The sequence below is a fragment of the Drosophila biarmipes genome, chromosome X, assembly GCF_025231255.1.
Source record: "Drosophila biarmipes strain raj3 chromosome X, RU_DBia_V1.1, whole genome shotgun sequence".
In the NCBI taxonomy this organism is placed as follows: domain Eukaryota; kingdom Metazoa; phylum Arthropoda; class Insecta; order Diptera; family Drosophilidae; genus Drosophila; species Drosophila biarmipes.
Genome location: NC_066611.1, coordinates 19929726 through 19956563, shown reverse-complemented (window position 1 = coordinate 19956563; position 26838 = coordinate 19929726). Strand labels below are relative to the sequence as shown.

Sequence of the window (26838 nt, the reverse complement as noted above, 5' to 3'; positions counted from 1 at the left end):
CTCTCATTAACTGTCAAAAGTACTTGAGCTTATTGCCGTAATATAACTTTTTAAAGGATCCGTAATAGCTTGGAGCTCATCCCTCTCAGCTCACTTGGCCCGGAGCAACAAAGTGAAGGCGGAGTAGGTGAACCTAATGACCTGGAATCAAGTGCAAACATGCATTTTAACAAAGCAAAGGGCAAGTGAGGACGTAGAGCCGCACCTGCTCGAAGGTCTCCATCGAGAGAGCTATGTAGTTGCCTGCAAAGATGAGCGACGGCCTTTGGGTCCTGGCGATCGTAAAAAGCAGCTCGCGCTTGAACTTGGGCAGCTGCTCCACCCAGTTGCAAGCGTAGAAGGCATCACACAGCGCCTCGTTCTGCGTCCGCATCCTCTCCCCAAAGAAGCATATGACGAACACCTCCAGGGTCACGGCCGTGAAGAAGACAATCGAGATGATCATGGCGGTCAGGTCGTTGTCGTCCGCCATGTAGAGGAAGTGCATGGCCACGGTGCACTGGACGGCGGCAGAGCAGGCAAACTGGGCCATGCAGGGCACCGAGAGGATGCGCTGGATGATCTTCCTCAGCCGATGGACCCGCATCAAATCGCGGATGCACTCGATCAGCTCCTCGTAGACCTCCTCCTGCCAGGCCTTGTCATCACCCGTGAGGTCCTCGGTCCTAAAGCCAATGCGACGCACTCTCAGCTCCAAGGCACGCATGTGGCCCGTGAGCAGGCAGAGAAAGGCCGGCGGATACGAGTCGCTGGCACAGTTCTGCACTGCCTGCACCACCAGTCCGAAGAGCTGGTAGATATTGATGAGCACATAGTTCCTGGTGGAGTGCGTCCAGTCCAAGCCGAACCAGGCCGGATACAGGAGCTCCCGGTCCGGACGAATGACCAGCCGGACGCAACTCAAGGCGGTGCCAAACACAAAGATCCGGGCAAAGACCAGAAAGCTACCCCGGGCGATGTGCACTTCCCTTCTCAAGGCGGACAGCTCCTCGGGATCTCCCACCCGCCTGGCCCGTGCATCCATGAGCCGCAGGAGCGAGCGAATCTCGAAGAGCTGCGCTTTCACCATATAAACATTCGCAAACTTCAAATTGGCCACAATATCTGTGATCGTGATGGTCAGATTCTCGCACATTCCGGCCATGTTTGTGGTGAACAACAGCCTGGCCAGCAGGCTGCAGGGAAACAGCACGGTGACCACCACATTGATCGCCACGGCGTACACGCGGTAGGCCAGGCGGGAGATCCCCGGTGGACGCATCAGGCCAGTAAGCTCCCAGACTCGCCAGTGGTAATACACAGCTCCGTGGGTGTCCAGTTGGGATTCCTCCTGCTTCGCCATGATCCAGCCTACTTTTGGCGCGACCCTGGGTTCCCGTTGCCATTTATACTCCTGCGATTACCTGTGTTGCGCCATTACACGGCTTGTTGGCCCAACTTTTCGGTTAAGTGGCTGGGAAACGTAACCACGGGCCCGGGTAATGATGCCCCATAAAAAGTTTTCGCAGAGCCATTTGTTTTTTGTTGGAAATCTTTCTTTATTTCGTAGTATTCTTCATTGTTGTGGGGATATGGGGGATGGGAGGTGTTCGTATGGTATCAGCTAATGGCTAGGACCAAAAGCACCTGACAAGCGAGGTCAAATTGGCGTATTTTAGAATATTTCCACTTAATAATCCCTATTGACCATTAGCTACCTGAGGGTCAAGTTTTCCTCACTGATTACTTGAACTATAGAGATTGGATTTCACAGTAAGGGGTAACTGTGTTAAATGCTAGGTTCAACCTCAACCAGAGGTTGGTAAACTGTGCCTTAGAATTACTTGGTTCTCCTCTGACCCCGAGGTCAGTTGAGTTATTGCTATTTGATGCTGTTAACTGATTGGTTGGTGCTACATAAGTGGCTTCAAAGGAGGTTCGAGTGAGCGTTAAGCAGGGACATTCTGTCTTCTATTGTGACTACCACTACTGACGACTACTGTTCTACGCTGTACGTGTGCCGGCAGGGGCTGGGCAGGCTGGATCCTGGATGATCTCCCCACGCCAGAGGATGAATACTACGGGTAAGCTGTTAACTGGTTTATAATTTGTGCTACTTTAACGTTTATACAATGGGCCCTCCAGCTGCGTGGAGGTCACTGCCTCTTCGAGGTCACTTGTCAGGTGGCTCTAGGCCCCAAGATCCAGGCGTCATAATTCTACTACAGGTGGGGAGCCAGGGGGAGTGGGGTGGTCGGGTCAAGGGTCAGGGAAAGAGAACACAAAAACAAATCCGTAGATGCACACCGTTGAGAACACGTTCACAGAGTGATCTTAATTCGTAGTTTTTAAGAATTAATTTAAAAATACAATCAAGCGGTGTAGTCCAAGGCTTACAGAGGGATTATGCCCGGGTGCTTGGCGTCCGGTATCTGCGATCCGACATTGTGGCGTCTCAAGCACCCGGGCAGCGAATATGAAACATAGTTATATATATCTCAATATATATGCATATATATGTGGCTAAAGGTTTATCATAATGTGTACAAATAATCGATATTGCTGCATCTCTAGGTTGAAGAAAAGGTTTTCGAATAAGGAAAGTGTTACGTTACGGTTACATTTCAATACTCTACTTTACGTTACGGTCACAATTAACAATCATCGTTAGACAAGTGGATCGTTATGCGTTATGCGCTATTCATAATCGTAATCATAATCATAATCATAATCGTTATCTTTAGAACTTCTCCCGCACAATCGTCGCTGGGATCATATTGTATTTGTTTCAATATTATCGATACTAAGCTCAGTTCTCAGTCGCAAAAGCAACGTGTGACAAAAGCACCTTCCCGCGAGGAGGGTGTGTATAGTACGGCCGATCCTCTACCGGGTCTGGTCTTGAGTGTCATACGTCTTCGATTGTCAGACTCTTGCTCTTGCTCGCTTTTCTTTGTTTCTTTAGATTTAGTTTTAGTTTCAAAGAGTTTTAGATTCAGTATTAGTTTTAGTTTTAGGTTCTGTTTCTGTTCTGTGAGTCGACCCGATCTTGATTCGGTTCGATTCGATTTGATTCGGTATTCGGTTTCGGTTGCATTGGCTGCCTAGGGATTTGGAATTGTTGCATCTTTAGCGCCTTCGGCCTGAGGGGCGGCGCTCTGATTTGAAATTGCGTTTTTGTCTTTGTCTGACTTGGCATCCTGCAAAAGAAATACGAGTATTGCCAACGGGTTCTTCTCTTAAAAGTGTGTAAATGGAGCTCTCAGGTCTGTTCTCGTTTTCGAATCGAATGAATGTTGCGAGTTTCTCCAGCCGTTCTTCAAGGAAACTGGCAAAATTCCGTTCGTAATCTTAAGTTTGGAAAATAGTTAGACTTTATGCCGGCCAAAAGTGAAAATGAAAACAGTTCTAGGCTTAAACACTGAGGCTCGTCTGATATATAAGTAATTTAAAGTTAAGTAAGGATATTAAGTTGTTAGACGATGCAACTACGACGGCCACTTTTCAGATGTTTTTCAAATTTAACACAAAGTGGCAGCCAAGGGTCGTCATAAATTGCAAAAAATACTTTAATTTATTCGGATTGCAGTCATAAATACTCCTGTTGACCTATAAACATATGTACAAATGCCAAAAAGATATTTCTCTTTTGCGGATTTACATTGGTGCCAAGGGAACCGAAGGTGAAAATCGGTGTGGTCGGAACCTGCTGCCTCAGAGCTCCTGGATTATGGGTGCAGTGCAGCAGGTTGCGGCTCACTCTCTTGCTCGCCCTGCTCTCTCCTCCTCGCACTTCCTCCTGCCTGGCAAACGCAACAAAGGGGGACGGGGCTGTGGGTTACGATGGATCGAGTCAGGGTTGCAAATCGATTCCAGCTCGAACCGCAACGAAACTGTACCCGGAATCGATGTGCAATCCTGGGGAGACGACTTAAGGGGGGACACCTGTTTTTGTTCGGGGGAAAGAAGAGAGGACTTTGGGGATGCACTATATGCTCACCTTGGCCTTGACGCTGGCTGCCTCCTGCTTGAGATACTCCTCCCGTGCCGCCTCGTAGAGACCCACAAACTTGTCGCGCTGGCCCCTGTACTGGGCGAAGAGTTCGTCGTCCTTGTGGCCCTTCAACCGATTCTCGATGTCCACCTTCTTGTCGTGCTCGCTGCGTATCTCGTCCGTCACCCAGGGCTTGTCGATGGGATACTGATTGATCAGGTGCTTCAACGTCTTAATGCTGCTCTTCCCCTTTACCGCCTGCTTGATCAGCTTTGGGTTGGGCTTCGTGATCCGGCCGCCGTTCATATTCATAGGTCCTCCGAAGGGTCCCATCGGAGGCATGCCGCGCGGCGGCATCCGTGGACCCATCATATGCATGGGCGGTGGGCCGCCCATCATGGGACATGGACCCGGACCGGGTCCATTGCGGCGCATGAAATGCGGTGGTGGCGGCGGCGGTGGTCCACCCATGGGTCCCATGGGCCCAGGACCACGCATGCCAGGCATGGGCGGCTGGAAAGGCATCTGCGGGTAAGGTCCTCCGGGACCCATGGGGCCAGGTCCACGTGGCCCTCCGGGGCCCATGGGACCCATTGGTGGACCCATCATGTGGCGTCCCGGCGGACGGTTCGGCGGCGGTCCTCGCTGGAATCCATTGAAGCCACCGCGATTCATGTTGGGATTGTTTCCTGGAAAGCGATGCCAGTCGCCTCCGTTCATTGGGTTGTTAAAGGGCTGCTGTTGGTTCATATGCTTGTTGCTCGGGCTGTTCATCTTGCCCTGCTGCTGGTTCGGATTGAGATGCTGCTGCTGCTGTTTGGCGCCCTTCATGGGCTTCTTCTTCAGGCCGTCCCCTTGGTTTTGTTTGTTTCCCGGCGCCGGACTGTTGAAGTCGATGTACAGGGGATCGCTGGGCATCTGGCTGGAGGAGAACATCATCTGGTTGTTGCCATTACCATTGCTCCCACTGCCATTCCCGTTTCCGTTCCCATTTCCGTTGCCCCCTGGTCCGCCGGGGCTATTGTTGCCCGGACGGAAGGGCTTCCTGTATGGAGCTGCTGCTGCCCGGGGATTTTGGTTATTGTTAATATTGTTCAGGTTGTTGCGCGGCTGCTGCTGCTGCTGGTTTAGCTGCTGCTGGTACTGCGGTTGCTGCATTTGCTGCGGGTACTGCTGCGCCTGCAGCCGGTTGGGCTGGAATTGGTTCTTGGACACCATCGCGACGAGCGTACCAAAGTTCAGCTAAGGAGATCAGTATTCAAGGAAAACGAACGACACACATACAGCGAACGACTCTAGAAAAATACTCGCTTATTTTGCTAAAAAAATCTATAGAAAAATCCGATTCCAGTGCCGTCAACCGATAACACTACAGTTGCAACAATCGATATCACCGATTGTTTTCCCACTTTGCTTAAAAAATATCTAACATATTGTCAAAAAAAAAACATCATTGCTAATAAAAATATTATAAATTACAATTTGGAAAGGTTCGTGAAACTAACACTTTTCTTTCAAAAACAATTAAATAAATTTTGACCTCCGACTTACAACCTGTTTCCACCTTGCAGTCAGTGCCATCGCGCGCGCTGTTATCGATAAGCCTGCTATCGGAGATGCACGTGTGATTTCAATGTTTATTTTTTGAACGGAATAAATATTAATATTATTACTCCGTTAATAATATTGGATTGGCAAAAGAGACATGGGCAAGAAGGTGCACAATGCCAAGGCGCGGCAGAATCCGCAAACCATTGTGGACAACTCGGCCGTGAAGAAGGTGGGCAATTCCCAAATCCAAACGACTATATCCCGCTTCCTTTAACAACCAATCCTCTACAGATCCAGATCGATGTGGATGCAGTGGGCGGCGGCAGCCAGGCGGGCTACGATGAGGCCAACGCCCTGGTGCTGCCCTCCGAGAAGCGGGCCACCAAGATCAAGGTGGACAAGGTGCAGCACGTGAAGATCCTCACCAAGAAGCAGCGCAAGCACCTCCAGGCGATCGTGGACAAGAAGAAAAAGAAGGAGGGCGTACGTATCTCTTGTTAATTGCCAATAGACTCTTACTTAAAATCTATTCAATTTCAGCGCGCCCAGCTCTTGGGCGATCTGGCGGCCGTGCAAATCCCAGAGGCAGAGCTGCAGCAGTACACTTCCATCAGCCAGGTGCAAACGGTGGGCCTCAAGCGTCTGCCCACCCTGGATGAGTATCTGGCCAAGAAGAAGGAGCGGCAGGCGCAAGCACTGGCCGAAAAGAGCTCGGGCTCCGGGCACCGCGTGAATGCCATTAAGGGCTCCAAGCGCAAGCTGCTTGCTGAAGAGGAGGAGGAACTTGAGGCGAAGCGCAAGAATCCGAATGTGATTAGTTTGGAGGAAAATGACGAGGAAACCTCTGATGACGAGGAAGAGGAGGAGACGCCTCCAGCCCCACACGCTCCTGCTGCCATTCCCACTCCAGTCGGCTCTGTGCAACCGAAAATTGAAGTTAAACCACCCACGGAGAAACGAAAACCGGAGCCTGCTCCACCTGCCAGCATACACCAGACCGTCTACGTGCCCGTACATCGCACCACGGAAGTGCAGGAGGCTCGCCTTCGACTGCCCATCCTCGCCGAGGAGCAGCAGGTGATGGAGACTATCAACGAAAATCCCATCGTGATCGTGGCCGGTGAGACGGGCTCCGGAAAGACCACCCAGCTGCCGCAGTTCCTGTACGAGGCTGGCTATGCCCAGCATAAGATGATCGGTGTGACGGAGCCGCGACGAGTGGCCGCCATTGCCATGTCCAAGCGTGTGGCCCACGAGATGAACCTGCCGGAGAGCGAGGTGTCCTATCTCATTCGATTCGAGGGAAACGTAACCCCGGCCACGCGCATAAAATTCATGACCGACGGTGTGCTGCTCAAGGAGATCGAAACAGACTTCCTGCTCAGCAAATACTCGGTGATCATTCTGGACGAGGCGCACGAGCGCAGCGTCTACACTGACATTCTGGTGGGGCTACTCTCGAGAATTGTCCCCCTGCGCCACAAACGTGGCCAGCCGCTGAAGCTGATCATCATGTCCGCCACGTTGCGGGTAACCGATTTCACGGAAAATACACGTTTGTTCAAAATACCACCACCGTTGCTAAAGGTGGAGGCGCGTCAATTTCCGGTGACCATTCACTTCCAGAAGCGCACACCCGATGACTACGTGGCGGAGGCCTATCGCAAGACTCTGAAGATTCACAATCAGCTGCCGGAAGGTGGAATCCTGATCTTTGTCACGGGACAGCAGGAGGTTAACCAGCTGGTGCGCAAGCTGCGACGCACGTTTCCGTATCATCCGCCGGCTAAGGATGTGGCGGAAAAGGATAAAGTGTCGGAAGAAGCAAATAAGGAAACAAAGGATGATGCTGCCGAGACTGCGGAGGATCCTAAGGAGTTGGAGTTCGACATGAAGCGGGTTATACGAAACATCCGCAAGTCTAAAAAGAAGTTCCTGGCCCAGATAGCTTTACCCAAAATCAATCTGGACGACTATAAGTTGCCAGGCGACGACACAGAGGCAGACATGCACGAGCAGCAGGATGACGAGGATAACGAGCGCGAGGTATTTGAGGAGGACCAAGAAGAGGAAGACGAACTAGGCCTGGAAGAGGAGTCGGGAATGGCCTCCGGCCAGAGGCAGCCCCTATGGGTTCTGCCCCTCTACTCGCTGCTCTCTTCGGAGAAGCAGAACCGCATCTTCCAGCCCGTTCCCGAGGGCTGTCGCCTGTGCGTCGTCAGCACCAACGTGGCGGAGACCTCACTGACCATTCCACACATCAAGTATGTGGTGGACTGTGGTCGCCAGAAAACCCGCCTCTACGACAAACTGACCGGAGTGAGTGCTTTTGTGGTCACCTATACGTCCAAGGCTTCGGCGGACCAGCGGGCTGGACGAGCGGGTCGCATCAGTGCGGGCCATTGCTATCGCCTTTACTCAAGTGCCGTGTACAACGATTGCTTCGAGGACTTCTCCCAGCCGGATATACAGAAAAAGCCAGTCGAGGATCTAATGCTGCAGATGCGCTGCATGGGCATAGATCGCGTGGTGCACTTTCCTTTCCCCTCACCGCCGGATCAGGTGCAGCTGCAGGCCGCCGAGCGACGATTGACTGTGCTGGGTGCCCTGGAGACCACCAAATCGGAGAAGACTGACCTACCGCCAGCCGTCACCCGTTTGGGCCAGGTTATCTCTCGCTTCCCCGTGGCGCCGCGCTTTGGCAAGATGCTGGCCCTGTCCCACCAGCAAAACCTGCTGCCCTACACCGTCTGCCTGGTGGCTGCTCTCTCGGTCCAGGAGGTGCTTATCGAAACAGGTGTGCAAAGAGACGAGGATGTAGCGCCTGACGCGAATCGCTTCCACCGTAAACGCCAGAGCTGGGCGGCCAGCGGCAATTACCAACTGCTAGGAGATCCCATGGTCTTGTTACGGGCCGTCGGAGCAGCGGAGTACGCAGGATCACAGGGCCGCTTGCCGGAGTTCTGTGCCACAAATGGATTGAGGCAGAAAGCTATGAGCGAGGTGCGAAAGCTGCGCGTCCAGCTAACCAACGAGATCAACCTGAATGTGAGTGACGTTGAGCTGGGCGTGGATCCCGAACTGAAGCCTCCCACGGATGCGCAGGCGCGGTTCCTTCGGCAAATTCTACTGGCCGGCATGGGTGACAGGGTGGCCAGAAAGGTTCCCCTGGCCGATATCGCCGACAAGGAGGAGCGGCGCCGACTAAAGTACGCCTACCACTGTGCCGATATGGAGGAACCAGCCTTCCTTCACGTCTCTTCCGTGTTACGTCAAAAATCACCCGAGTGGGTTATCTACCAGGAGGCATACGAACTGCAGAACGGAGACTCCACCAAGATGTTCATCCGTGGGATCACCGCTATTGAGCCTGAGTGGTTGCTCCTGTACGTTCCTTTGCTATGCAATATCCGGGAGGTACGCGAGGATCCTGCTCCCAGATTCGACGAGGCATCGGGCAAGATCTACTGCCATGTGGACGCCACGTTCGGCAAGTCAGGCTGGGAGCTGCCACTTGGCGAGGTGGAGATGCCGCTTAGCGAGAAGGCCTGCTGGTAAGTGTCGACTGGAGATTGACTTTCGTATCCGAACGAATTCATTGAGTGTCCTCGCTTTTCCAGCTACTTCGGAATGTTCCTGCTAGAGGGCCAGGTTTTCTCTGCGCTAGCTCCCTTCCGGGGCAAACTCAAGTCCACGCCCGCCTCCGTGATCAAGAGCTGGTCCAGCATGAACGACAAGGTGCTGCGCTTCAAGCGAGCGCTTATCACAAGGCAGATCCACAGCCGCCAGGCGTTGCTGGACCAGTGGACAAGCGATCCCCACTGTGAGTTCTATATCTATGTCTTGCCATCACCCTATTTGATTACACATCAACCTTCTCTCCTTAGTCCTTCTGGAGGAGTACCAGAATCTGCTCTACGACGTGGCGCTCAGCGAACTGACTCCTATGTGGCCCCCTGTGAACAAAAAGGAACCAGCAAGCCAGTCAAAAAGCTAGTTAGCGTCGGGTTTTTTGTATAACAAGTTTCATTTATTATTTATTTAATTGATATATATTTATATAATTTTTTATGTATAATATAAATATGAAATTTGTTTTAAATGGAACTAAAAAAAATGGAGTGGAGTGAGGGGGAATAAAAATGTTTGTTAACAGCTAAGTTTCGATAAATGTTTAATACAATCCATATATGTACATAGAATTAATCAATATTCATTGTATTTTGTATTTTGTTTGTTGTCTGTTGGTTTTCTCTCCTGGTAAGTAGTTGTAAGTTAATCCTTCTGCTGGTGGTAAGAACTTAGCATTTACACTTGAGTTAATGAGAGATTTGGCTATTTGGGCATGTGGCTATATAGTGGGTATATGCCTCGGTTATATACGCATCGAACGAACGAACGGAACGGAACGATCGGATTCGGATTGGCCGACAAACTGTAGCTTTGTTCGCTTAGCTTCGCTCTTCCCTATATGTACATGTAAATCGCTAGTAGGGATTGGGATTAGGACTCCGTTTGCTGCAGCTCCTCCTCCCCAGGCAATGGCTGGGACTCCTCGAATGTCATCCTCCATACGTCTACAAATGTGTGTGTAGAAAAAATCAGTCTAATATATTAAGGCAACGTGAGAGCTTTACATGTCGTCATTCCACCTCATTCTCGTCCTCATCCTTATCCTCATCCTCTTAATCATCTAGGAATTGTGTGTAATATCTTAGTTTTGTAACTTGAATCCTGTCCGAAGTTCGCTTATCGCTTAGGCTAGTTTTACGCGGGATCTTTATATCATTTGTGTACTCTTTAACAATCAATTTTGGTATGTTTTGTGTTTGTGTCTGTGTGTCAGTGAGTGTGGGGCTCGTTAACTTTAACTTTAAACTAATTTGCGTAAATATACATTTATAAATTCTTTAGGTTTGCTTAATATTTCTGTATTGGCTAGCAAGAGGAGAAAGAACAAAATAGGTAATGTTTGAGAAGCATTTGGTTTTCCGTTTCCGTATTATACAATTCGCAAGTTACAACAATTAGTTAGATATTTAACTTATGATCGATCTCCTGTCCGAAATCCTGCTCTCGATTTGCGCTCTTTTCCTATATACTGAGTATAATCTATAACTTTCATTAATACTAAAAATTGAATTCTTTGTTTTTTTGTTGTTTGTTTTTTTCTGAATTATTGTAGTTTGCTCCTAATCCGTATACATACACTAAACGCAGTCGTTTTATAAACTTTACTTTGATTTCTTGGAAGTGTTCTCATTTGTTGTTGTTTGTATGGTTGTTTCTGGCCAGGCTTGGATATGGGCACAATGCGGAAGCCCGGAGCAGGGTCGTCTGCTCTCTGTAATCCTATCTCCAATATTCTGCTGTTTGCTGATATGTATTACAAGGTTGTGTCCATGTCCATGTCCACCTGGGTGTGATGCCATCCATGCCTTTGTGGTGTTTGCTTGGCAAACAAATGCAAATCTATGTGAAGGCAGGTCCATCGCTGTCCCCTCAGACCGTTGTCCCCGTCTCGCTGTCATCATTTCCATGGCTTGGGCTTGGTGGGCCATCGGAGGCCAGTACAACGGTCTGCACTGGATCTACTGTTTCCTCCTCCTGGCTTAGAGAGGCGGAACTGGGGGTATTGGCACTGGAGATGGAGCTGGCAGCCTCGGCAGGAGCGGGACTAGAGGGGGGTGTGGGTGGTGGTGGAGCTGGCTGCTCCTCGGGATTTGAAACGGTTACCTCTTCCAGCTGTGTGTGCTCCTTGGGTCCCGCTACTGCTTTATCCTCCAGCTCGGGCTTCTTTTCTACTTCCCCTTCTTCACCTTCATTGGCAGTGACTGTGGCTGTGGCTGTGACCTCCTCCGTCTCCTTGGCGGGCGCATCTTGCTGCTGCTGCTGAACGGCATCGTCCAGCTTTTGGAGCAGCTCTGGCGACAACTCACCCATGTCGTAAAGTCGCCGCTTGTTATTGTCCAATATTATCTCCTTCCACATGCTCACTAGGCTGGTGAAGTTCGTCAGGTCGCCAGGATCGTCGTGTGGCATCGGTATGGAACGCGTGGACGACGTGTCCTCGTCCTCGGAACTGCTGCTGCTCACGGCTCGGATCTTCGCCTTGTGGGATTTGGAGGCGTCACTGGTTGTCGACGGCCTGACCGTTGGTAGGCCCCCCAGATTGAGCTGAATTTTGTACTCGTGAAACTCTCGCTGGATGGAGCTGCGCCGCGAGTTGGCCATCTCCTCGGTGCTGCCCATTATCTGGTTGTATTCCCTCAGGCCCAGCTCCTCCACTGGTACGTAGTGGTCGCCTATCTCCACCAGATAGACGTAGCGGCTGACGTGCGAACGGAAGCGTTTGTCCTTGTGGTTGGGCGTCCAGCAGTGAACCACATGACCCACCATTCCGGCACTCGGCTCCCAGTCCTTCCAGGACAGCCTACCGCCATTTCTGCGCATTCGTTCTGTGGGCCACACAACGGCATCAATGATGTCCAGGCAGTCATAGATCTGTTCGTGTTGAGCGTGATTAGGCTGGATTAAAAGTTCTTATTTTCTAGGTATTGTTATTTGTACTTACGCCCGTGTCATTTACTATGATGACCTTCTTGAAGATCTCAATGCGCGGCTTCCTAATGATTGCACCTCCTCCAGTTCCGGCTGCTGTTCCCGATCCAGCGGGCTTTTCCTCTGCCACAGAAGCACTCGTTCCCGTCTCGACGGTGGTAAGGCAAATCGGTCCCTTGGTCTTCCGTGGATAGTCTCCTGGCGTGGTGATGATGTTGCCGAGGCCCACGCCCATTCCAAGACCCAAACTGCCCGATGAAGATGAGAGCTTTGTGCTACGCGGACTTGGTTCATGTTCAACTTGAGTTTGAGGCGTGGCCGGATCCTTTCCAGACTCTCCGCCCGCTCCACCGCTGGCAATGGGCAAGGTGGCCCGGCGCTCGTGATCTCTACCCCGATTGCTGCCAACCTCAGCCGGTCTTCGACTTCGCACCCCGCCACTACTCGTGGCCCTGGTGGTGCCACTGGCTCCTGCTCCTCCAACTCCGGACGTTTCCTGATCCCGTTCTCTGTTGAGCAGTCCGGCGATCAGAGTTGTTGAGGTTGGTTTCACTGGCATCACAGCCAGACCGCCACGCACCACCGCCAAACTGTCGCTCACATAGCTCCCGCCCAGATTGGCGGGGATGGCACCGCCGGGAACATTTCCCGGGCGCACGTTGTAGTAATTGTTTACGGTGAGAGTGTTGTAGAGCGGGGCAGAGATGAAGACGGGCGCTAAGTCACCGGAATCGCCACCCGTGCTACTGGCGGTGCCGGGAGCGACCACTCCCAGACCAGATCCAGCCGAGGCACCCACTCCTGTGGCCGTGGAGGCGGCTCCGACGACACTGCCACCGCTTCCAAAGTTACAAGCACCCAGCTGAACGGGTCCTGATCCCGGATGCGGCTCCAGAGCAGATCCAGAGCTGCAGCCTTGGCGACAGCGCTCGCGAATACGGTGCCACCAGCCGAGCACTGTGTGCCGTATGGTGTCCAGCGTGATGGCGCCTCCAATCACCTCGCACAGCTGAGCATTTGTATCGGCATAGGAGGTGGTAAGTGGAGAAACGTAGATGGGGTACCCAATCGGCTGATCGCAGCTCGAGTTGATGATATTGCGCAGTGCCTGCTTGGCATTTTGGATACTCCCGCGCTCCGGGTTCCGATTCCGCAGGTAAATCAGCTCCTGCTGCTGGCCAGCCCACAAGCCACGGACGCACTCCCGATTCAGCTTGATCACCCGAAAGCTGAGACATCGCTTTGTGAGGCGTATAATGCGATACTCATCCGAGCCGTCCTCCATCACGTGCCGCAGGGCCAGCAGGTTGGGTGCACCTCGCAGCACGGCGCTTCGCCAGACGGGATCCGCCTCGTGCGAAATGACTAGCTCATTCGAACAGTTGTCGATGGCATCATACAGGGCATGTGGATCTAGAAACTCATCGGGGTTGGTGATGTGGTCCTGCTGCAGCTTAAGAGCCATTTTAACAGCTGGCGCCACCACGGAATGAAGTAGCTCCATGTCCGCAAAAACCCATTCGTCGCGCGGTGAAGTGATCCGGAAATCCCCCTTGAACAGGGCATGAAGACCGTGCAGGAAGAACTCCACACCGGTCAAGGAACTGTGCGAGGCGGTTGCCAGAGATCGCCTGGCCAGAAGGCCAAGGGCCAGGCAGAGGGAGACCAGCGGTGCATCCTTTCCCACGCTGGCCAGCTTCAGGCGAAGTGCGGGTTTTTCCTGGCTTTCCTTCCGGCTCACTGGTGCTCCCGCTCCGGTGGCGGTGCTACTCTTGGCCAGCTTCACAAATACATTTTGATCCATATAGGTCACATAGCCTCCCAGTCCGGGGGCACTCTCCGACGTCTGCCGGGATATATTGGCAAAGCTGTGGGAGCTGCTTAGCTGCGGATCGCCGCCAACGGTGCCTGGACCTCCTCCTGGGCCAGAGGCAGCACCGCCTCCGGCACCCACTCCTCCTCCGCTGCTCTCCTGGGCAACATTCTTCTGCGGGCGGCGCAACTGTTGCTGCGACTGTGATTTTGACTGACCCGAAGCCGGCCCCGAAGATCCGCCGTGCGCTGAAAGATTGGGCGTGCTCTTGGAATCATTGTGGGCGGGCGTTACCGGTGGCGGCGGAGCAGCTGCCGCCGAGGCCGGGGCAGAGGATGCTCCTCCAACAGCTGTCGATACTTGCGCAGGTGGTGCAGCTCCCATTGAGGTAGCATCCCGGCGCATATCCACGCAGTAGTTGATCCATTTCAGGTACACATAGCAAAAGCTGGAGCGCGTGATGCCCACCGCCCGGAAGTCAAAGTCCTCGTCCAAATTGAAATTGAAAATGGGATCCAGGTCGACGAACTGGCGACTCAGAGTGTGCTGCAGGGCGTCCTGGATGGGACCGGAGGCCAGCCACTGCTCCAGCTTCGGGTTTTTCACCACATAGTAAATTATGCTCTGAAAAATTACACTTTTAGATTAGCTGGAGAGTTAGAAATTCCAGAGCGCTCACCTTAATGTAGTAGGTGATGAGCACCTTGCGGTACTCGAACACCTGCAGTGTGGCACTGGCCAAGTTATCGGAAATTGAGTAGCCCTCGATGACGTACTGGGCGGCGACCACCTGCCAGGCCAGCCAGCGGGTGGAGAACATGGCGTTGGCGCTTAGCAGGCGCGGCAGGTGCCCCGGATCGCAGCAGCAGCAGCCGTCGTTGTCCTCCACGTCCTCGGTGATGGCCTCCACCTCGCGCTGCTGGCAGTAGGTGCCGCGGAACTCCAGGCCGCGCATCTGGAATGTGCACAATCCGTTGCCCAGCTCGATGATGTGCACCAAGCAGTTGAGATCGTCGGAGGCAAGAACTGCGGAATTAGCTATTAGTGTCTTGTTCAGCAGGACCAGGGTGTTGAGCTCTTACCAAAGCAATCTCCCTGGTTGACGTTTCCCCATCGCCCCATCAAGAGATCCCCGCACAGCGAGTGCTGCAGAGATCGCGTCAAGTGTTCGTAAAAGATGCTGTTAAGGTTGTTGTCATCCGCTCCCAAATCCCGCTCCAGTTGGGAGCTCAGCCGCGTATTGGAGTGGTCTATGCGACGTGTGTTGTAGTCCCGCTCCCAGAACTTAATGGGGCGCACATACGAGGTGAGGAAGATGGCGCTGCCCAGAAAGGGATTCAACGGGGTGGAGAGCAAGGCGGAGATGCCCGCCTGCAGAAATAGCATCGCCGAGTGGGGCACACTGAACGGCTGGGCGAAGGCGTGAAAGGCGGAGCCCCAGGTGATTTGCCAAGGAGCAATGTAGGTCACGATGAATTGCAGCTGGGGAAGAACTTGGTTTAGCGAGGGGTTTAACTTTGGGCTGGTGGAGTTCTCACCTTCAGCAGAAAGTCACAGCACTTGCGGAATGCCAGGGACACAAAGAAGTAGTCAATGATGAAGGTCTCCGTGGCCATAGTAAAGTCAATGCGGAATAGCAGAACCGTAAAAATTATGATCAGGTACTGGTTGGTCGGATCCGAGTAAGCGTTCCTTACAACTGGGGATCAAGATTAACATGAAAGTGAGAGAGATGGAAGAGTTAAAATGGCTGATCTTCGCTAGTATTACTTTAATAACTCACACTTTAGAGCGCAGATGGCCACAATGAGGGTGCCCCAGGGCAATCCAAACTTGGCGACAATCAGCTGAGAGTCCGCCGTCAACGAGGAGATCGCCAGCAGCGGAAAGAGCACGTTCCGCTCCAGGACACTTAGGTAAATGTATAGCTTTTCGAACCACATGATCTTGGGAGCGTTGAGCACCTCGAACTGGCCGAACTCACGCTGCCGGAGGAGTGGTCGAGCGAAGCAAAGCCAGGGCATGTGCTTTCTCATCTGGGGAACGATGTAGTGCAGCAGGAGTCCCAGTACGCCGATGAACGAGTACAGCACCACGTTGAGGTCCGGCTGCAGGGCGGTGAACACAGTGCTGCAGTGCAGCCCGAGTACGCTGACCGCAAGCAGGGTCATCACCACCAGGTCGTTTTTCAGCCGGGTGGTTACTGTGGCCTGTAGTTTTCGAGGGAGCGGATCGGGAAGGTCATTGCTAGTTCCACTTCCATTGGCGTTTCCATTGACGCCGCCACCACTGCTGTTTTCACTGGCTTCGGTGGTTCCAGTTCCCGTTCCCGTTCCCATATTTCCCTGCTGTTGTTTTTCATCAGCAGGCGCTTCTCCTTCTGCTTCTGGATCTGCCTCCAGGCATGCAGGTGTGGCATCCGTGGTAGCTGTGCCCGCTCCCGCTGTTAGCGTGGACATGTCCCCGGGATTTGTGGCAGATGAGCTGGAGACCTTGTCGTCGGTCTCATCGGCTTTGGCTGCTTGGTCATAGGTCTCAGCCAACTCGTGTTTGCTCGCCTCCTCGGCGGACAGCACATCTCCTCGCTGATCCTCGCTCTCTGCCGCCTCTCCGGCGACCACTCCGGCCTCAGCAGCTGGTTCTCCTGCTCCAATGGAGGTACACGAACTGGAGGCCGTGATTGCTCTCTTGCTGCTGCTGATGGTCTTGGCCAGGGTCTGCTGGCTGCTGCCCAGGGACGAGGCCTTCGACTTGCTGTGCTTCTGTTGCAGGGGCAGGTCCTGCTCAGCTTCCAGTTGATCATCCGTTCCGTGCTCCTTTTCCTGCTGTTCCTCGTTGGCGTTTAGTTTTTCCAGCGAGCTTAGCTCGATCTGCTCCTGCTCCGTCTTCAAATCCGTCTGCCGTCGCTGCTTCGGTGTGCTGGTGGCCAACTGGAGGCCAGTGCTATTGCCAGTTGCTGTTCCTGTAACTGCTCCCGCTGCCGCCACCTGTTGCACTTGACTGAGATCCTCATCCTCGTCATCCCGGTACGTGCTCACAATGCACGTCTTTATCAGCCGCCAGAGGTGGCTGAAGTCACTGGCACAGCGGGAGAGGTGGTAGCCCAGGGGCACCAGCATAGCGCAGAAGATGGAGAACAGGATGTACTGCGTGCCGCGCTGCTCGTCCAGTGCCCCGTACAGAGGTCCGTACAGCAGCATCACGGCAAGCACCGACCGCACCACGCACAAAAATGAGCCTGTAAATTGCTCAGAATTAGCCCCATATATAGGATCAGGATAAGAAGAAAACTCACCAAGCAGACTGCTAGCAGCATTTCCGCCGAAGACATGCATGTCGATCTGCTCAAGCAGGTACATAAGGAACGTGTTGATCTGCGGACACAGTCCCACCGAGAAGATGATGGGAAAGCACAGCAGCAGGATGTACAGCGCGTGCAGCATGAGGGCCACCACGTCGGCGGGCGAGTAGCGCATGCCGAAAAAGACCACGGGGTCAGGTGGCTGTACCCCGTAGTCCGTATCCAAGCGCTTGAGAAGCAGCAACATGCCCCCGCCCAGGCAAAAGTATATAGCCCGTGAGTAGGCCACCGTCTTGTTAAAGCCATGAACTGGCGACGCTGCGTCCGGCTGCACACTCTTAACCAGCGAGTACTGAGCTCCCGCGATCACCGCGCAGAAGAGCAGGGCGCAAAGATCCTTGTAGTGGTCGTGCTGCAGGATCGCCGCTCCCAAGCAGGCCACCATGGTGCACAGCAGGCTGGCCAAGAGCACGTGCATCCAGTGGAGATCCCTGTCAAAGAGGGCCAGGAGCTCCAGCCGGTCCATGGCGATCTTGAACTCATGCTCCTGACCGCACCACTTGAACCGGTACTTGTAGAAACTTTTTGGAGCCGCTGGCTTCTCCGCCGCGGACAAAAGGCACGCTGGCCTCCAGTAGTCGCAGTAGGGCGCAAAATGGCCGTCCACATTCAGCATGGGTTGGCTCATCTGGCTGATCTGACTGATTTGGCTGATCTGGTTGCTGGGATGATTGGCCAGTCCCAAGGCGCTTAAAACTCCTCCTCCGCCACTTGATGTTCCGCCTCCAGCTCCGGATGCTGATACGGACGCGCCCTCACTAGCGTTTGCCGCCACTGCCGCTGCCGCATCGCTGAGCTGCTGCAGAGCGTCCAACTGGCTGCGCGCCACCTGGCGCTCGTTGCGGATCACATTGATCAACCCCTGGACCGAGAATGGAGCGTTCGATGGATGCCGCGAACTGGAGCCTCCGCGCATCAGCATGCCTACCTGGTGTTGCGTCATCTGCTGGGTCGCGAGCGAAGGTCCCCTGACTCCGGAGTTGGCCTCCGCAGCCGCTGCAAGCTGCTCGCACATCAACTTGGCATCCAGACGCAGCTTATCCCTGGCCAACGCTCGCTCAATATTCGTCATGTGTTCCACACTGGAACCGGAAGTGGGATGGGCACCCTGGAGCGCCTGAATGGCATCCTGGTAGAACTGAAAGTGTGCGTTGGACATGTTCGGCGGCACGAGGCTGCTGCTCGCGGGAATGGGAGTGCCGTCCGCCGAGATGCCCGTGATGGGTCGACCCCGATCATCCACAGCTCCGCCGTGCATCAGCCAGAGCATCTTATGGATGTCGGCCGTGAGACTGTCGGTCAGGCTGATGCTGTGCGTCGAATTCGAGGAGGAAGAGTTGCGCGAGGCCAACTTGGTCTGTTTGACCAGGGCAAACTCGTTGCCTACCTCGGCCGCATCCGCCGGGGAGCCTCCTCTTCGTCTCCGCCTCAGTTCGTCCACTTCTCGGTACTTAACCACCTTCGGAATGGCTCCCAGGCTCTTGGCTGCCATTTTTGAGGTGCAGGGCTGTTCCTCGTCCAGTTGACACCTCTGCGGCTGCTGATGCTGCTGCTGTTCCGACTCCATGCCCGCCAGCAGCTGATCCTTGGAGCTCGCGCTCACCTGCTCGCAATCGCTGGACGGGCAGCCGGAATCCGCCTCGCTGCGGATGGGAGCGGGAGCAATGGGAGCTGGCATTACTGCCCCAGTTTGGTGTGATAGCTCCTGGCGAAGTTGTTTGTCCGCCTGGATCTCTCGCAGGGTGACCTGCTGGCGATTGCGATCGCTGAGCAGCGGAGACCGCGATCCCGTATTGTTATCCTCCGTCTCCTCGTCTTCGTCATCATTACCGCCACTCATTCCTACTGCCACGGCTCCAGACGTCGACCCTGCGCCCTCTACGGGTGTCTCTTTATGATGCTGGTGGTGCAAATGCGAGTGATGATGGAGATCGTGGGTTTTTAGGTCGTCGTCCAGCTGATTGTGCGTCTGCTGCAGCTCGCTAAGGATGTGCTCCAAGTTATCATCGAAATCTTTGAACACATCCGTGTCAGCGCCGTCGTCGTCCGCCAGTAAACCGCCCACATCTGACTCGACACTGTAGTGCGTTTGGCTGCAGCCCAAGGCCCGTGTTCTTCTGCGGATCGGAACATCGTCCACCTCGTCATCATCGTCCGCGTTGCCTTGACCGATTCCTAAGGAAACGTCTTCGTGTTCCTCGTGCGCCGTCTTCTCGTCACAGTGCTCCACTATGGGGTACACTGGAGGCTCAATAAGCGCCGTTGTGGAGCCGCAAGCGCTGGAGCTGGCGAAAAAGAGACTGCTGCAGGTGCTACCGTTGCCAGGTACTCCTCCTCCGGCCGGTGGATTTGCGTCGCCAAAGCTTTGCGTAGGATACAGATTAAGGTGCTGGTTTCGCACCAAACTCTTGCTGGGAGGTGGCAGGGGATTCCGCATCTGCTGTTGGCCCGAGATGGCCTCCACACTGTTTGGATGCGGGCTGAGATTGGACACCGAGGGCTGCGGGCAAAGAACCTCCAAGGCTGCGCTCTTGATACGCCTCACTCCACTTCCTCCTGATGTACCTGCTTCGCCGACCGGGCCTCGTCCGCCTACGCCGCCCACCAAAGATGATTTGTTGCCCTGACCCGAACTGTGCTTGTAGCTGGTGGCGTTGGAATGTCTGCGTCGCTTCATCCCGGTAGCAGAGCCACCTCCTCCTGCTACTCCACTTCCGCTTGTTCCCGATCCTCCCGCTGCCGGCGGTGCGCCTCCCGCCAGCTGAAGTGCAGACATTGTGCTGGTAGGGTCTTTGCGGATGATCGCACCTCCCAGGTGATGGTGCAGGTGGTGGTGGTGGTGATGGTGATGATGCTGGGCGCGGAAAGTCGGCTGGTGCGGCTGTTCGATGCCCAGATCCGATTTGGTGTAGCTATCGTCCTCCAGGTACACATCCGGAAAGGGATCTACGTGGGCAACATAAAGATTTTAGCGAATTGATACACGCAACTAAATCCGCAGGCATTAAAACAAATGGCTCACCTAATATCCAGGACTGTAGGGCCCGGCTGCAAGCATCGGCCACTCCCCCGCTGCCCGCATTCCTGGTCAGACCGAGCTCCATGTCCTCCACATCGTTAGCGGCGCCACTGCCTCCCCCTCCGATCACAGCCAGCGCTCCAATGCTACTGGCTGCACTGTGGTGTGGGAGTTGCAGGATTGGCTGGAAGAGGCCGCCGCGGCTCTGGTGCTTCAATCGCTCGTCGTGCGTCTCCGAGCTTCTGTGGCGCTGCAAGCGCGAGGAGCGTCCGGGATTTGCCGAGGAATTCGAGGCGGGGGCGATGACCACGACGGCGGTGGATGAAGACGCTGCATCTCCCCCGCCTACTCCCGCCGACGGGGTGCTGGCTATGAAGTGCTGGCGCGGATTGGTTTGACTGCGCGCCTTGTTTGTCGGCTGGGAGTGCAGGAACGAGGGCGCCGCTGTGGCTATCGTATCCGACTGGTTGCGCATCAGCTTGTGCTCTACGCTGGAGTTGGCAGCGGCTGCGGCTGTGTCCAAGCTGCTCTGGCGCTCCAGACGTCTCCGTTGGCGGCGACTAAAAACCTCGGAGCATTTCCGCGACAGATGGCCCGTACGGACGTGCTGGACGGGTGCTGTTCCCGCTCCCGCAGGTCCCAGTACACCCACTGCTCCGCCCGATCGGCTGTCGCCACCGCTACTGCCGCCATCGGCGCTGCCCGCACTGCTCCCAGCCGCCTCGACAACCTCCGGATAGACGGTGAGGTACTTGTTGAACAGATCCGCCTGAGCAGCGGCGCTGGTGGAGGAGTTACCGCCCGGTCCCGTGCTCCGGATGGACTTGCTGACGCTGGCCGAACCAGCCAGCGATTGTTGATCTTGCTGACTGCCGCCGGACAGCATGGAGGGGTCGTAGAACCTCAGTTCAATCGACTCGGAGCTGTTTTTGCGGTGCACATCGACCTTTAGATCTGAGAAGGTGGCGGATTAGACTCGCCGAGGAACAATGCACAAAACTCACCAATTATGCTGTTCACATTGTCGATTGACATTATGCTGTTCTCCTCGCTGGCCTCATTAATGGCCTGCTCGACGGAAATGCGCGAGCCGCCTGGTCGGATGACCTTCATCTCAATCCCGCCCTCGTCGTCATGGCGCGGCTCCGTCTCCTTGGTGACCTTGAAGAACTGTCCCTTGAGGTTCACTTCGGACATGGTCTGAGCGCGATCGTAGAGCCGGTGCAGCGCCAGGTTGACCAGCTTCACCATCAGAATGGTCAAGCTGGTTATCACGCAGTACAGGCACCATGTCAACCAAGTGCTCGGAAAGTACTGGAAGATCGGTGTGCGGTTAGGAGGGAGGTCTTTCCACGGTCAAGGAGGTGGGTCACACAACTCACCAGGTAGGCCACAAAGGGCGAGCAGAGCAGGTAAAGCCACAGGTAAAGGTGCACCACGTTGCAGAAGACGCCCTGGTGCGGATCGTAGAAGTAGCCGCCGGTCAGTGAGGCCCACACGCCCTGGCGCAAAATCTCCAAGGTCTGTGAACCCATGGTGGCCTATACTGCATCGCTCAGCCGCCGGATGGATGAGGATCCACGCTTCTGCTGCTCCAGCTTCCGGATTACTCACAGGAGGAGCTGCTGCAACTGCCCTTGCTGCCTCTCGCCGCTCTTCCGTTTCCGTTTGTTTATTTGCTGATTAAGCCTGGCGAGCTGCAGGCGGGGGGCGTGGTCCGCGGGCGGGGCCTGGGGGGCGGTGGCAGCGTGGGCGGGGCAGGGGGCGGAGCAGGAGGCAGGGCCAATGTATTTGCTTTTTCTGGGGGAAAGCTGTGCAGCGGGGCAGGAGGCGATGCTGCGGCTCCGCTGGCAACACTGCAGTCCTGGCCAGGTGTTCCGCCGTAGCTGGTTTTCCGGGGATCACGATGCGATGCTGCTGCGAACGGATAAATCGAATATCGCTCGCAATTCCTGCCGTAATTTTTTTTTTTATTTTTTAAATATTAAGTTACTTCCTTCCGTGAAGAGGGAAGAATTATTTGGCCGCCCCGTTGGAACGGGTTAACGCCACTGCCAATGTATGAAATTAAATTTCAAGAAAAACAAAATTTAATGGACAGCTATGTAAATATCGTGCAGTAGTTTCTGGTGATGTTATGATGACAATGAACGATGAGCGATGACGATGAACGATAAGCGATGAAAATGTTATCAATATGTGTGAGAAATTTTAATTTTGAGATTTTGTGAGTTGGTATAAGCGTGGATGGTGTTATAGTGTGTTAAATGAGCAGTGTGGAGTGTGTTGTATTAGATATTAATATTAGCAGCTCGAATGAAACTGGTAATCGATGTCCAATTTTCAATTGGTTCATTTCCAAGTAAACGATAGATATCGTTATATTTAAGTAGTGTTGGATAATTTTGTCTTGTTGGTGTATATTTTGAGCAATTTAACAAAATATGCGAAATGTCTTCATTAACGTTACACGAATCGCATAGGGCGTTATCGTAGACTTTCATTTTGGAAAGTGTGTATTTGTCAAAAGCATGTCCGCTTAAGATTCTGTTTAGAGTCTTCGTTTCTATACGGTTGAATAGGTGTTCTTTGTTTTTAAACCAAGGCTTGGAAGTGGTATATGGTGAGAGGAGAGAGTAACCCTTGTTACGCTCTAATGAGAACAGACTGTATTCACGCTCCCAGTCTTGTTTTATTTGCGCGAACATATGATTGATTGCGTCCTTAAGGGTCCATCTGACGGGTGCGAAAGAGCCGTTAATTTTAGCATTTTTAGCCGCTGTATCTGCGAGATCGTTTTCCCAAATATTGGAATGGCTTGGAATGTGGTGAAATTCTATGGATAGCAGGGTTGGGTTGTTTATGACTTTTTTCAGAATGCATTGAGAGATGCAGTTTTTGGAGTTCGTGTTCTTTATTGTCTGGATGGCACCAAGACTGTCAGTTAAAATTGCTATTTTGGAGAACTTTTTTGAAATACCGAAGTCAATGGCTTTTTCTAGGGCTGTGAGTTCAGCAGTCAGCGACGATAGTTTTTTGTCGGTGTAGAAACTTTTTATCGAATTGGAATTTAAGTGGACAAAGGCACCTCCTGTAAAATTTTCCGACACAGAACCATCCGTGAAGATGATTTCCATATTTTTTGAGGTTAAACTTCTTATTTTTTCTTTAAATAAAGAGAGAATTATAGTCTCGTTTGCCATTTTTTTATTTGTACAAGTACCTTTAAAGAAATTTGTGTCAACTGAAATCTTGCGTGTGGACAGAGAGTAAGGACAAATAGGAGCAATACTATCCAGGATATTTTTAAATTCAGCATAAATTCTACTGTAACTAGTATTTTTGGCTACAAAGGAGTTTGACAGAAGCGACGCAGATGGTAGTCCATGAGCGAACGTTTTGGCCAACTCCTTCGCTGTAGCGAATTTAATCCTATAAGCTGGAGGAAGTTCAGCTGCAAGATTATAAATAATATTAATTGGAGTCGATTTAATAAGTCCTAAGGCCTTTCTAAGGTGGAAATTAGCATGCTTATTTATATTGTTTTGTACTGATTTTGATATGTTTGAAAAAGAGGAGCAGGCGTATTCATATCTAGTTCTAATAAATGCTTTATAAAAGAGTAGTGACTTGCTTGGATGTACTCCGAAGCGGCAACCACTGAGCATTTGAATAAACATATTCGTTTGATTCGATTTAGAGATCGTTTTATTTACATGCTGAACAGACGAGTTGTTTGAACTTATGACTCTACCTAAATAATTTATACTATTTACATTTTTTAAAATAATATTATTGCACAAGATACTTAAAGGTTTTTTTCTTAGATTAAAATGAATGGTGGCTGATTTGTCTGGATTAAAAGTAAGATTATTAATATTGCACAGTTCCATAAACCTATTTACTTTTTGTTCTAATTTCTCTTCAGCCATCGAAAAGACTTTGTCATAACAGACTAGAAAGAAGTCGTCAGCGTACTGGAACAGAATACTGTCATGGTCATTACTTAAGCTGTGAAGCTCAGCTGTATATAAATTAAAGAGGATTGGACTCAGACAACTACCTTGACTAACTCCTTTGTTTACAGTTATCTCTGCAGTACCCATAGTGAGAACTCTTTTACTAAGGAAGTTTATAATGAAATAAATATGATTGTGGTCGAAACCCAAACTAACTAATTTGCTACCCAGAATAGGGATATTGACGGCATCAAAGGCTTTACTTAAGTCTAAAACCGCTGCGGTAACGTGGAAACCACGAGCTTTTAGGTTGGCTATGTTATTTATTACATCGTTGATGCATTGGGCAGTAGAATGGTTTTTTCTGAACGCATAGGATCTTGGTGGCAGAATTTTATTTTTATTAATGTACTCTTCCATCCGCAATTTAATCAAACCTTCTAAGCACTTAAAAGTCACACTTAGAAGGCAGATAGGTCTGTTGTTGGTAATAATTGAAGAGTCTAGATTTTTTTTGGGAACAGGTATAACCCTTATTTTCCGCCACTGATCTGGAATAAACCCATTGTCTAAAGTAATGTTTAGCAGGGATACCAGTTTTTCTATTTGACTTAAGGGTAGAGATAGAAGCATTCTGTATGAAATGTTGTCAAGACCCTTAGCCGAGTCTGGGTTACGAGAGTTAAGGAAGTCAAGAAGTTCACGCGCTGAGAAATTAGAGTTGGTATATCTATAAAGCAGATCAGGAGAAAAAGATACGTCAGGACACATCGCAGTGTTGGGAGCTGTGGCTATTTGATTGAGAAAATCTCTATGTTCTGAGTCAGATATTGCACTGTTTGACGGTTTAATTTGTTTAAAAAGTTTAAGATTTTTGATTTTGTTCCACATATCTTTCAGAGAAGAGGGGTTAGAAATGTCTTCTGCTAGCTTATTGAGGTTTTCTTTTCTCATTTTATAATAATAGTTGTTAAGTTTTTTATTACTGTTAATATAGGCAATAGCATCAGATTGTAGTTTGGATTTAAAATATTTTTGTCTGCACGCGTTTCTTAATCTAAACAATTTTTCACATACCTCGTCCCAATACTTTTTTGGAACATATCTATTGTTTGTATTTATTTTAATTGAATTATTACAGTGTATTGTTTGGGATAAGTTGGAAATGCTATCTAACGTTGTAATTTGAATTTTGGAAAAGTCTTTGATTATTTTATTATGGTTAAATTTAATAATATTAGTCGAAGCAGAAATTTGGTCTATTTCAATTAAGATTGGGAAATGATTGCTATTTGATATTTTAGAATTTATTGAGGACCAGTTAGAACAAAGATTGCTACTATTAATGAAAGTGAGATCGAGTGTTGAAGTATAGGATGGGTTATGGGAGTAAGTTGGAGAGCCGTTGTTAAGGCAAAAGAAACCGGAGTGTAAGAGGGAATTTTCTAAAATACCGCCTCTGACATCTTGAGTATTATTACCCCAAATGCTGGATTTGGCATTGAAGTCACCACCTATGACAGTTAGACCACTCGATTGAGCAGCAATAGTAAATAGATCATCGCAGCCTTGTTGAAAAGAATTAATGTCTGTGCTGGGAGCAGCATAGACACTGAAAATATTAATATTATTTCTTAGGTTAATTGTACGGATACCAATGACTTCTAAGCTAATATCACAGTTGATTTGTTTAAAGCGTATGTGTTTTTTTAAGTAAATTCCAACGCCTCCATAACCATCGTTACGCGGCTTACATACAAAATTATAATTTGCCAAGCTACACATGGAATTATTGGAAATCCATATCTCTGATAAAATTGCTATGTCTATGTTATTGTTTACTAAGAATAATTCTAGTAATTGTTTGTTATTATTAGCAGTTAAGCTCTGAATATTATACTGTAGGATTTTTATTGTCATTTAAATAATATAACTTTATGTTTTATTTTCAAATGAAAACAGATAGACAAATGAAAGAGAAAAGAAAAACGAATAAATAAAAAACAATTAATTTAACAGAAAAAAAAAAAAAAAAAAAAAAAAAAAAAATCAGAAAAATAAGTAAATAGATAAATAAATAAATAAAAAAGTTATTATTCAAAATTAAACAAGTTGATTAATTTTGAACAAATCAATTTTTGAGTTTGTAAGTGCTATTCTGTTTCTTAAATTCTCTAAAAAGTTTCTTGATTCAGGTACTAAATTGGTTGTTTCGTTGACTAGAAATGAGGATATTTCAGAAGCTAATTGATTTAAGCTATTCTCCGCAGCTTCAAGAGCTGGATTGTCTAAAAAAGGTTGACTAGAGGGTGAGGAACTAGGTGGATTAGAATGAATGAGAGAAAACTTTTCGTTTGGAGTGTACTCATGTTCATAAAGAGCAGCTTTCCAGCTGATCATAGTGTCGCGTGAATTTTTATCTTCGTTTTTCTTGTTAAGAGAGTTCTTAACAACCTTATTAAAAGGGTTTTGTGCAAATATTTGTTGGGTAGCTATTTTGGTATTATTTTGTAACACTGGATTGGCAGATTTTCTTTGCCATGTTGGCTGGGGGAAGTGGGTTAAGTCGTTGGTGTCGACTTCATCTAAAATTTGGAAGAG

At 50.9% G+C, this 26838-nt stretch overlaps 4 protein-coding genes across 4 annotated transcripts; 1 reads left to right on the top strand and 3 right to left on the bottom strand.

The window, feature by feature from the left end:
* Positions 1-3: 3 nt before the first annotated feature.
* On the bottom strand, positions 4-1342 carry LOC108023610 (odorant receptor 2a). The gene is made up of 2 exons (XM_017093217.3): positions 206-1342; positions 4-141 (listed from the first exon to the last, which is right to left on the bottom strand). Exons 1-2 carry the CDS (start codon positions 1340-1342, stop codon positions 91-93), a joined length of 1188 nt encoding a protein of 395 aa, XP_016948706.1. The 3' UTR covers positions 4-90.
* Positions 1343-1513: 171 nt separating this feature from the next.
* Positions 1514-5337, bottom strand: LOC108023657 (DNA-binding protein K10). The gene is made up of 2 exons (XM_017093276.3): positions 3980-5337; positions 1514-3179 (listed from the first exon to the last, which is right to left on the bottom strand). Exons 1-2 carry the CDS (start codon positions 5189-5191, stop codon positions 3084-3086), a joined length of 1308 nt encoding a protein of 435 aa, XP_016948765.1. The 5' UTR covers positions 5192-5337; the 3' UTR covers positions 1514-3083.
* A 241-nt stretch (positions 5338-5578) lies between these two features.
* LOC108023686 (probable ATP-dependent RNA helicase kurz) lies at positions 5579-9734 on the top strand. The gene is made up of 5 exons (XM_017093307.3): positions 5579-5753; positions 5816-6007; positions 6065-9078; positions 9145-9347; positions 9412-9734. Exons 1-5 carry the CDS (start codon positions 5679-5681, stop codon positions 9519-9521), a joined length of 3594 nt encoding a protein of 1197 aa, XP_016948796.1. The 5' UTR covers positions 5579-5678; the 3' UTR covers positions 9522-9734.
* On the bottom strand, positions 9702-22045 carry LOC108023434 (protein pecanex). Its single transcript, XM_017092923.3, has 10 exons — positions 21661-22045; positions 21283-21592; positions 20282-21232; positions 17194-20205; positions 15682-17136; positions 15437-15597; positions 14981-15380; positions 14578-14924; positions 12099-14522; positions 9702-12028 (listed from the first exon to the last, which is right to left on the bottom strand). The coding sequence occupies exons 1-10, from the start codon at positions 21811-21813 to the stop codon at positions 11027-11029; spliced, it is 10215 nt and encodes a 3404-aa protein (XP_016948412.3). The 5' UTR covers positions 21814-22045; the 3' UTR covers positions 9702-11026.
* Between the last annotated feature and the right edge of the window lie 4793 nt (positions 22046-26838).

What these genes read in the sequence shown, in the direction of transcription:
- LOC108023657 (XM_017093276.3), bottom strand. Translation starts at nt 5,191, where the DNA reads ATGGTGTCCAAGAACCAATTCCAGCCCAACCGGCTGCAGGCGCAGCAG. An exon ending in CAGCCAGCGTCAAGGCCAAG is followed by an intron (nt 3,180 to 3,979) that starts GTGAGCATATAG and finishes TTTCTTTTGCAG; the next exon opens with GATGCCAAGTCAGACAAAGA.
- LOC108023686 (XM_017093307.3), top strand. Translation starts at nt 5,679, where the DNA reads ATGGGCAAGAAGGTGCACAATGCCAAGGCGCGGCAGAATCCGCAAACC. An exon ending in AGAAGAAAAAGAAGGAGGGC is followed by an intron (nt 6,008 to 6,064) that starts GTACGTATCTCT and finishes ATTCAATTTCAG; the next exon opens with CGCGCCCAGCTCTTGGGCGA. An exon ending in GTGGACAAGCGATCCCCACT is followed by an intron (nt 9,348 to 9,411) that starts GTGAGTTCTATA and finishes TTCTCTCCTTAG; the next exon opens with TCCTTCTGGAGGAGTACCAG.
- LOC108023434 (XM_017092923.3), bottom strand. Translation starts at nt 21,813, where the DNA reads ATGGGTTCACAGACCTTGGAGATTTTGCGCCAGGGCGTGTGGGCCTCA. An exon ending in TGCTGCTAGCAGTCTGCTTG is followed by an intron (nt 17,137 to 17,193) that starts GTGAGTTTTCTT and finishes AGCAATTTACAG; the next exon opens with GCTCATTTTTGTGCGTGGTG. An exon ending in GGCCATCTGCGCTCTAAAGT is followed by an intron (nt 15,598 to 15,681) that starts GTGAGTTATTAA and finishes CTTGATCCCCAG; the next exon opens with TTGTAAGGAACGCTTACTCG.
- LOC108023610 (XM_017093217.3), bottom strand. Translation starts at nt 1,342, where the DNA reads ATGGCGAAGCAGGAGGAATCCCAACTGGACACCCACGGAGCTGTGTAT. An exon ending in CGATGGAGACCTTCGAGCAG is followed by an intron (nt 142 to 205) that starts GTGCGGCTCTAC and finishes ACTTGATTCCAG; the next exon opens with GTCATTAGGTTCACCTACTC.